Source organism: Polistes canadensis, unplaced genomic scaffold (assembly GCF_001313835.1).
Source record: "Polistes canadensis isolate GaletaPanama2010 unplaced genomic scaffold, ASM131383v1 scaffold_54, whole genome shotgun sequence".
NCBI classification, from domain to species: Eukaryota; Metazoa; Arthropoda; class Insecta; order Hymenoptera; family Vespidae; genus Polistes; species Polistes canadensis.
This window is the reverse complement of record NW_014569601.1, coordinates 490,547-501,700: the sequence shown is the minus strand read 5'-3', so window position 1 is coordinate 501,700 and position 11,154 is coordinate 490,547. Positions and strand designations below refer to the sequence as shown.

Below are 11,154 nucleotides of genomic sequence, written 5' to 3'. Positions count from 1 at the left end.
TTAATTTTATTTTCGAAAAAGAGAAAGTTGGTTAGGGGTATGAAGAGGACTTTTTTTAAAGTGGGCGGGTGTGAAAGAGAGAGTGAGAAAGAGAGAAAGAGAAAAAATAGAGAGATAGAGAGATAGAGATAGAGAGCGAGAGAGAGAGAAAGAGAGAAAGAAAGAAAGAGAAAAAGAAGAGAGAACGAGAGGGTAGGGGGTTGGTTGTACGTGTAAATGGGTATATGCGAATATGTGATCGAATATGTGTGTTTTGGAAAAGGGAGGGAAAGAAGAGAGCGAAATACATAATATACGTAATTGCTATATGCATGTATACATGTATACGTGTTAGGTTATTTTTCTTTTCTTCCTTCTTTCTTATTTTTCTTTTTTTTTCTCTTCATTATAATGTACGTATCTATGGGTTTTAAAACGATTGCAGAGTCTCTTCTCTATAAACGACAATGTCAAATAAGTGCGTGCGTTGATCAACCCCTATTGCGTCGCACCCTTCTCACTGGCCGCCCGTGCTTTCTTCTTTTTTTTTCTTCTTCTTCTTCTTCTCCTCTCTTTCTAATATTATTTCCATCTATCTATCTCTCTCTCTCTCTCTCTCTCTCTTTTTCTCTTTCTTTCATTTTCCTTCTTCTTCTTCCTTCTTTCCTTTCTTTAACTTTCATCTTATTACCATCCGCCGTTCATCCCTACTCTTCATTTTCGTTTCTCTCTCATTTATTTTATTTATTTTTTTTTTTTTTAAACTTTTTTTTTCGTTAAGTATCTTAGTTATTATAACACTTTTGTCTTCATTTTAAATCTTTATTATTACTTTACATAGGAACGTTTTAAGTGAGCCCACCTCGGACAATTCTCTCCCTTCTTTAGGTCTCCCTCTCAATCTCTCTCTCTCTCTCTCTCTCTCTCTCTCTCTATTTTTTTTTCTCTCTATCAGACACTCGTGCGCCTATTTATTTTTGCTATTCTTTCGAGTCTCGTACCATTCTTCTTTAATCATCTTTCTATTTCTCATGGTAGCCGGTGATAAAAGAGGAAAAAAATGATTCAACCCCGGCCACCAACACTTCTTTCCTTTTTCTTTTCTATTTCTTCCCTAACGTAATCTCAACTTTCTTTCTATCTTTCTTTTCATTTTTCATTAACTCTTTCTAATATCCCTTTTACTCGTTTACGTTTTCATTTTCGTTTTCGTTTTCGTTTCGTTTTCGTTTCGTTTTCGTTTCGTTTCAATCTATCGGAGGAACTTTGTTAAAGCGCGCGCTAACTGGCGGCGCGCTGCGTGCTTACGTCGTTACAAAAATAATAGGCAAGTTGAGCCACGCGAAGAACGTACGGGCGCAACGAAGGAAGGACGATAGGGTTTTTTATTCTTTACTTTTCTTTTTTTTTTTGTTTGTTCTTTTTTTATAACCGATAATTGGTTAAACCCTGTCGCCATTTTGGTACCTCTCGGGTTGGCAACAATTGAGCAACCCCTTTTGTAAAAAAAAGGTGCTCGCGTTGTTCGCCCGCCCCCGAGTAGTGCGAAAAAGGCTTTTGCTATTTCATTTCTTCGGTATGAATTTGATCATTGTTCAAACCGGAGAAGTCGAATGAAGAGCCCGACGATGCCTTCCCTGGTGAAACTGGAGGGACGACTCTAGTTTTCTTTCTTTCTTTCACATTCTTTTTTTTTTATCTTCTTCTCACCCTCTCTCTCTCTCTCTTTCTCTTACTCACTCATTCACTCTCTCTATCCCGAAAATCGAAGGACAAGTTATTCCCATTGTTTTAGATTTCTTTTAACGGGCTCCAGCCAGTGCGGTGACCTCCTGTACGAGCTTCTGTCTCTTGGCGTCGGGTCCGTTGTTGTTGTCCTGATTGGCCCTTTCGTTGTTGTTACCCTGCGATTGACCGGTCGTGCTTTCGGCTGCCGCACGTGCGGCCAACAGGGTGATTTGATTCACGACGTCCTCCATCTCGTCAGTCAAAGGATTCGCCTCTTCGTTTCCCGATTGTCCGTTTGGATCGGGATAATTAAATTGTTGCTGTTGCTGTTGTTGTTGTTGCTGTTGCTGTTGCTGTTGTTGCCGTCCTTGAACGATTTCTAAACGAGCACGATGCTGTGCAGTCTCGGAATGTCTACGCCATTCGGTCACGGTCGTATACGTTCGCTGCGGTGTATTACTACCGGGATCGCAAAGTGTACAAGAATAACGTGACTGTACTAAACGCAATGCACCCCGACGCTGCTGATTACCCAAATAACATGAACGTTGATGAACCAAAAGCGATGACTCCTGGGGATATGCTCGGCCGCATCTTCGACACACCAAACATAACTCCGTTTCTACCTCACGACAATGTTGTCCTGTACCAGTCTCGTTTGAATCGCAGGGTGGCGTTGGCAAACGGACCGTTTCCAAACCCGGATGATTTGGATCTTGTTGTAGGAACGCTTGCATCAGGGAACGTGGCACCTGCACCTGGGTACCACCCTCGACGTGAAGCGACATCAAACCGGCACCGTGAACGCTGCCACTTAAGCTCGGAGCCGCTACTGAAAGCAAACGTATTGTCCTTCTTTTTAAAAGAGATCTTGTAAAAGTAAACTTGAGATAGAAAATAATAATCAATTCTTAACATATATTATTTTTCTCCGGGACAGATATCTACGTGGGGGAACAAAAAAAATATATCTAATCAGTTGTTTCTCTCGTCCAAAAATAAAATTCTTAATGAGAAGGTATCACGGGGAACTTGGATATAAAAAAAAAGTAGAACTTAATTTAATTAAGTTTGGACAAGTTTTGTTGAGCGTTTCAAATTATAACGAGCTAATACTTAACGAAGTTTAGATATTTTGTATTTTGAATATTAAAAATAAAAATAAAAATGTATGTCTACTCAATGAAAAAAGACGCTGAACTATAAAGATTAAGTGACTGAAGAAGTCCCAATAAAGGGACGAAACGTCCAACTTAGTTAAATTAAGTTCTACTTCTTTTTTATGTCCGAGTTCCCTATGATACCTTCTCATTAAGAAAAAAAATATATATATTGCAATAATATGTCTTACGTATCGCGTAATTTATCCGTTGTGCCTACTACTACGAGGTCAACTTTTCCATCACGCAGTTGGAAAGTTGTTAAGATTAATTTGACCGAATGGAAGCTTGATTAGCTCACGAACTTTCCGGAAAGTTCCGCGGATGTAATTGATTTGTGCCGACTTAGTTGTCATAATAACGTTACCAACCTAACGGGAGGAGAATTTAATGCAGAACCTGTTTTTGCTTTAACGATAGAGAGAGATGAAGAGACAGGTAAATTGGTAGTTATTAGCCTAGCCTACGGGCATTACGCATTGATGGGATAATTCCTACCGCCTCCTCCTCGTGTGTAAGAGAATAGCAAATAGAGAGCAAGCATAGTCGAACTAAAGAGAGAGAGAGATAGAGAGAGAGAAAGAGAGAGCAACGTATATTCGTTTGATGATTAATTCTAATTCGAGGATTACTCCCTACGGGATATCGTTTTAAAGCTAGGTCTCTCGAAATAACGTGCGAGAGAAATATATATGTATATATGTTTATGTATATGTATATGTATATGTATATGTATATGGTCGATTGTAGTTGTTAGAAAGAGTCAAACGGAAACTAAGGGACACATGGAACGTGAAGAGATCGACGATCGACGTCGATTAGCCATGGGTCGCTACGAGTTTACGCGGTGACGCGCACGTTTATACCGCGTATCGTGTGTCCGACGGTGGAGTCGTTACGAGACAGGAAGCGTTAATGATACCCCTGCTCATTCGTTCGACGCTCGACTGTAATTATCGAGCCTGATGGGGCGGTAGAGAAGTCCCATGGTACTCCTCGCGCGGGACGGGAGACGATATTATTTTTTTCCTTTTTTTTTTATTCTTTTTTTATTCCTCTCTTTTTCTCTCTTTCCGTCCGTCTTTCAGAGTAATACGTTTTATTAACACGTCAAATTAATTTTGATTTCAAAACCATTAGGGATCGATTGACTTTATTATTTTTTTGTTTCTTTTTTTTTTTTTTTTTTTTTTTTTTTTCTTTTTTTTTTCGTAACAAACCACCTTTACGCGAAAGATTATATAGATTTATATTTTTTTTGTTTTCAAATGGTTTACATAAAAATCAATTATTTTTAAATGAAACATGAGAACCTCTGTTGCGGACGAATATCTGTTTGAGCAATGCTACCAGGTCGTAGCTCGCGATCGGTTTGGATTATGGTTTGGCTCCGATTCTCGCGAGCAAATAATCCGCGTTTTTATGCGCCGTCATCGAAGAGGAGGAGGAGGAGACCCTTTCTCGGGAAAAAAAATACCGAGGACAGCAGCAGGGTGTTGGGCTGGAGAAAAGGGTATATAGAGGTAGTAAAGATCGAAGAAAAGTGTTACGGATAAATGGTAGGATTAACGCAACGACATTGGCCATAGGTATAGTTCTGCGTTGCGGTCGTCTACAGGATCGCATTGTCCGTGGCTATTCAGTAGGACGTAGAAAATTCATTATGTTAGCCTCGAACTCACGTTTGTGAGTGTTGCCGTTCGAGTTGGTATCGTTGCTTGGCCGTTAGCTTCTTCCAACTTGCGATATAATCGTTTGAATAATGACGGCCAAGCTTGCTTATCAAGAATAATAAACGCCTTGCGGCTTGCTAGATCGAGGCGTTTGCTAGACTGGTATTAGAATATGGTCGACGGTTTAAATCACACAGAATTATAGAAAAGTTCAATCGTTTCAACGACAACAACAACAACAAATTGTCAACGTGAGAAAATGAACATTCCGTTTGGTTATTATTTTTTATAGAATTTTTCTTCGTATTCGTGTTCAAGTGTTAACTATCATCTTGAAACCGATAGGAAAAATATAATAAGGAAGACTCGGTTGAGTACGACAATGACGATGACGATAACGATCCGTGTGACACCCTTGAAACAATCGGACCGCTCGAAGAGAGGCTTATTACTCTTAATGAGCACTGGTTATTTCTTTGAGTGGCTTTGATTTACCCTCCCCTTCCACCTTCCGCCACCACCTAGTCTTCCTAGTGTGTATACCACAAGTACGATCAACAGCGTGCCACGAAGAGTGCGAGACCAAGAACGAGTTGTGTAGAAGAGTTTCAACTACATTTAAACCATTGCGTATGTACGACATGTATGCGATACCATGTACACATATATTAATACTATATATGCATTCATATATATGAGTATAAGTGTATAGATATACTTTTACACGAACTAACCACTCGTCTCGTCTTCTTAGAGGGCAGAGCTCATTTGCGTACGGATTGAGATAGTAGTGCTTCGGTACCACCTCGATGTGTGTTTTTGTTTAAATGTGTGACTGCGTACGAGATTCTGATTGCCGGCCGCTCCCAACTTTCAGGGGTTCTCATATCGATTTCTCTACGATATCATCAGGATATTTAACTTTAATGTTAAATCACTCGATGATAATAAAATGATTTTATCTTTAATTCCAACTAAACTAATAATTAATCAAATAAGTTCATCGTTTATATATATATATAATAGTATATATTCTACAAAATTATGTAAAGTATTTGTCAATTATTAGAGAAAATTTATATAACACTTGTATATGCAAACTGTGATATAAAAATAATTGAAATTTATGCCGATATCTAGGAAACTAGGTTTGGAAAAAGATTGAAAGGATCTATCTTTGGAATGATAATTCCATGAGAACCTCTGTCCCGAAGATAGCCACGACACATGCTGGAAATTTGTTCGCCGGGAATTTACGAGCGAGTTTCCGTGTCAGACCCAATACCGTGGTGTCTGCTGGTAAGTAGGTATACGTCTGTATATCCTGGCAGCTATAACCTCTCGCGTCCGAAGGGACCCTCGAACGGAATAATCGTGAATGTCGTTAGTTAGCGCCTCGAAGAATTTTAATGGGGTTCTCTCTCGGGTTGGACGATGCAATCGAGAGAAAGAAAACAGAAGAAGGAAAGAAAGAAGGAAAGAAAGAAAGAAAGAAGGAAAGATAACAAAAAATAAAAAGGAAAACAAACATAAATTCAAAGAAACTAAAAAAAGGGTGTAGGGGGGGGCGGTAGGTTAAATAAAAATTTGCTAAGCACCGACTAATCGCGATTCGAAATATGAAAACACGACACACGTTTGAATACCGAACACGTGTTCTTCCTCCCTTTCCACCACACTCGTAGTTCAATCGTTAAATGTAATTTGTCTTTTAACAGAAGTTACTCTCTTGCATCCCTTTTTTCTACGCTTACTTTTCCCTCCTCCTCCTTCTTCCTCCTCCCTCTTTTCGCGTTATCCCTTAAGTTCGATCGAGTCTCGACAATCTTCCAAGAAATTCAACTGAAACGATATTATTGCGAATTAGGTATTTGAGTTTTGCACGCAACTCGCGAGTTTTCAAACGAAACTAGAGTTTCCACGTGAGGTTAACCAGGAGCGTGGAATCTGAGGTTTGAATTCATCCCGTTCTAAGCTCGAATGGATGATATTTTACGTGACTCGAAATAATATCCTCTTCCTCCTTTCCCCAGCGTAGAAAATACACATATACTTACATGGTGGATATATAAACGTGTATATATATATAAAGATAGATATACGTTGAGTTTAAGTAACACATATGTGTATGTGCATATATCTGTCCGGTAGGAATGATTCGTTATTTTGCATAAGACGTTCGCGGAATTTCAAGTTCTCTCTTAGCTCAACGTCTTTTACATATCCCTTTAAACGTGGAATTCAAATGGTTTCGCATGAGAATATTGTCACCCTATCTTAAAAGATTAATCTTTCGATCTCGATCTTTGAGAATTAAATCAATACCGCGCAACGAAGGTTTTTATATTTAACAGATACTTTCAATGATATCATCCCCATTTTTCGGTACTACCTTGAACGAAATCAATCAACAAGATTTGTTGAAAATCTAATGAAACATCAAAGTACAGAGATATGCCGCAAAAGAAAGTATGCATATTTATATAGGGTCTTTCAAAAGTTACTTCAGTAAGAGAAAAATAAATCAATATTGGTTTGTCGGCTATTTCAATTTGATATTTTTTTAGGCTCGTCAGAGGGGGGATCTGTTTGGATTAATTTTAAAGTGAAATCGTATATTATTTAACTTATCATGGTAATAATATAATATAAACCACAGTACAATTTATGATTTTTATTAGAATTCAAATGTTTAATAGAATTATATTGCTTGTATTAAAGATATAAGTGTTCAGTTATTGTAGTTTGTTTAATAAAGTACGAGCCGTCTCGAAATAACTGACAAAGAAACTTTCGAATATTTTGGTATCAATAAAAGGGACTTTTTGGTGTATGACAGAGAGAGAGAGAAAAAGATTATAAATTTACAATAGAGTATCTATCCATAAGTACGTAACTCGAGGTATGCACAACGGTGCATTCCACGTGCGCTCGCTAGCACGTTCTCACGTGGTGACCACCGTACGAATGTAGGAAAACACGTTGTGAACGTGGGCGTGCATTCCTGCTGCCTCGACGCATTATCTCCTTCTTCGTGCCCACGTTTTCTTTTTCTCTCTCTCTCTCTCTCTTTCTATCTTTATTCCTACCTCCGATTTTCTGTTTCCCTTTCTCTTTCTTGTTCGATCATCCTCGAGAGAGAAATCCTCATCCTTCCCTTTCTCTTTCTATCTCTCTCTCTCTTATTCTTTTTCAACCTCCCCGATCCTTCTCGGTTTTTCCCTTTTTCTTTTTTTTCCTCTCTCTCTTGTTTTTCTTTTTTTTTTTTTTTATTTCTTTTTATACCACAGCGAGACCCGTTATCGTGAATACCATTGGCTCTCTCTTTCGGAATGACTGTTTCACACCTCCGCTCGCGCGAGAATTAGGAAATAAATTAGCGGCCGAGCTAATTTCGTTATCTCAACCGATGGTGGAGACCCTCCCGCTTGAGATGTCAACGGACCAATGTTCTCCAAACTCTCGACTGTCTCGTTTCTATATCTTCAACACTCTCTTTCTCTATAATACATATTCTCTTCTCTTTCTTATTTCCTGCCCATGATCAATGTTTCTCTCATTTGTTAATGAAATTCAAGGACACCCCGATTTAGAAATAACACCCTTTACACAGTCGTTTTTATTTTGCATCTTGCACATTTAGGAAAAATTCATCAAAAAAATCGATTATTCATTTAGATAATATCGAAGAGAATGATTTTGAAAAGAAATTGTCAATTACGTTCCAATGAATCCTACCTTATTTATAATGATATTTTAGGGACGATTGATTTGATTTGAAAAAAAAAATAAAATAAAATAAAAGAAAAAAAGAATAACCCAAAAAAAAAGTCAGATAAGTAATATATGAAACATATTATGGATTATAATCGAATACACGTTCGATACTATAGGGGCGTTCTCTGAAAGTTTTACGATTGGCCCTTGTGCTTTAATCAAAGTCTAAATTTAGATTGTGGACTGTCCCGTGTGTGCAGGTGACACACGGGACGGTCATTCGACACAACGTGTTTGACTCTCGTCTTCTTCCATCTTTACTGGTTTTTTTTTCTTTCTTTCTTTCTTTTTCTTTCATTCGGTCGGTCGACCTCCCTCCGCTTGGAAAACGTTTGGGTGTCGAGGATCACGAGGAAGTCGTAATTTCCAGTGGAACGAGGCAGCCGAGCGAATTGACGACGGCTTATCTCATGGTCTGGCCACGAAATCGCTTGGTACGCTTATCGAACAAGATAACGGTGCGGCGTATAGATAAATTCCGTTAATTAATTATCGACGTATACCTCTCCTTGTTATTTTTACGTCCAATTCCTCGTAGAGAAAGATAGAAAGAGAGAGAGAGAGAGAAAGAGAGAATTGCACGCAAGCTGGGATTTCTCTTGCCCTTTTGTTTTTTAGTCTATCCATTTTTGTAATCTTTTCTTTACGACACCTTTGTTTCTTACTCGCAGATGTTGAATAAAATATTGTTTAAGATATATGTGATAGAAGATAAAATGAACAATAGAATATTCTAATTCATATTTTTACGAATACGACAACAATTCAATCGGATTTATATTATAATTAATTGTAAGATCACTTTTTTTTGATTTATCTTTTTTAATTGTTGATATCGTATGGACTATAATGGAAGATGATTAATTTTATTTTGTTTTGTTTTGCGAAAGTCAGATTACATCTCGATAATTAATATTATATTGAAAAAAAAAAAATAATCGTATTTTATTTTTAATATTTATACTTTCCTGTTATAAAATTAGGAATTTTTTTTCAGTGGAAAAAGAAAAAGAGAAAAAGAAATATATATTATAGATGCCGTATAATAAAATAAGAAAAGTTACGAGAATGGTTATGACAATAGAGTATAACACTTCGACGTGGAAAGACGTTTGCTTCCAATCTGGGAAGATACGGTGAAGGCTCATCTTTGGAATGACTGGCAAGAGGCAGGTGTTTCCTCGACACCTGTGCCTCTATTTCTCTTATTCTCTTTTTTTAACTCCCCGAACTTGAGGGGTTGGGATTGAGCAAACACCTCTTTTACGAGGAATCGTACGAGAGAGACCAAGAGAGAAAAAGAAAGAGAATGAAAGAGAGAGAAAGAGTAAGAAAAATAATAATTGGAATGTTCGTTCAACTAACGTTTTGTATGCTGGCAATTATTAATTCCTATAACCGATGAAAGATAAATAATCGAACAATAAATAAAAAGGGCTTCATCATATCGTTGGCCCTGTCATTTTCATCCAGCACAATATTACCCACATGTGTTTTAAAACGTAAAAATGTCTAGTTCGTTGTAAAAAAATTACAAATATCTGTCCAATTTGAAAGAGCAAGTTGTTGGTTTTAAAATTTCGACCACATTCAAAACTTTATTACGGTCGCTTGACAATAAACTCGAGTTTTACAACCAATCTATGTTACCAGCTTCGAGTGACTGTAACAGCCAAAAAGAAAAAAAAAAGAAAAATCGTTTATTCTATTCTCGATCATCGATGATCCCTTTTTTCCACGTTAAGAGATTGGAAAGGGCACGTGAGAATAAGAGTTGGAAAGAAGAACGAGAAGTTGGATCGTTAAGGTTCTTCTTGATGGTCTTCACCATCTTGGTAGGACCACCTCTCTCTCTCTCTCCCTCCCTCTCTTACACTTTTTTTTTCTTGTTTCTGACGAGGAACGTCATCGCGGAGGCTGCGAAACTCGGCAGGATGCAACCAGGAGGCAGAAGGTGGAGTTTGCTGTCATATACCTGATTTCTCCGAGTATCTCGACCGTTCCGAGAAAGAGTAAAAGAGAAAGAAGAAAGACAGATAGAGAACGAAAGAAACAGAGATAGAGAGAGAGAGAGAGAGAGAGAGAGAAAGAGAAAGAAAGATAAAGGTCTTCGACCGGTAGCCTAAGTTGAGGAGCCGTCTCTAAAGAGGCACACACACACCGGGGTCATTAGCGAAGAGAACATTTATCTTTGTCCTTCTTTCACTCTTTCCTTCTCTCTCTCTCTCTCTCTCTCTCTCTTCCTATCACTCTTTCTCTGTTGGTCTCGGGTGTTCGCACTTGATTCGCCGTCGGTATCAACGGGTGCCAGGCAGGAAGACCCGTATTATCGAGTCAATTGTCTCTCTCTCATCCCCCTCCCCTGTATAGTTCAGCTGACTATAAAATCATTATCACCCGTCCACCACCGGCACGGTCAGCGAGCACCACCAAAGCTTCTCTCTCTCTCTCTCTCTCTCTCTTTTTCGCTCTCAACCCTCCTCTCTCTCTTTCTTTCTCTCTCCCTCAACAGCAGCTCGACGTTGAACGCTCGATTATCCCATTAATACGACGAGTCCGTGCGTTCATCCGTCCCGTCGGATCTTTAATTATTTAAATGCAGAGCCATGGTGGAGAGCCCGGCACCGAGTTCGAAGGGTACCATCTCTCTCTCTCTCTCTCTCTTTCTATATATCTTTTTTTTTTTGATTTATTTTCTTTTTGTCTACGGTGAGAAGAACAAAGTCAGGGGCGAATCGATATCACTTCAATTTTTTTCAAAACGTTTATATATTTTGTTATTTATAATTTACTTCTTCTCTCTCATTTTCTTAATTTTTATTCTTTGGAAAGATATT

General features: G+C 38.2%; 1 protein-coding gene across 1 annotated transcript in view; it reads right to left on the bottom strand.

The window, feature by feature from the left end:
• Nucleotides 1–1,125: 1,125 nt before the first annotated feature.
• Nucleotides 1,126–11,154, bottom strand: part of LOC106785642 (zinc finger homeobox protein 3) — a 337,287-nt gene continuing 327,258 nt past the window's right edge. The window contains exon 10 of the mRNA XM_014746274.1: nucleotides 1,126–2,536. Coding sequence (XP_014601760.1) covers nucleotides 1,782–2,536 — 755 coding nt within the window. The 3' untranslated portion in view covers nucleotides 1,126–1,781. The remainder of the gene's footprint in view (nucleotides 2,537–11,154) is intronic.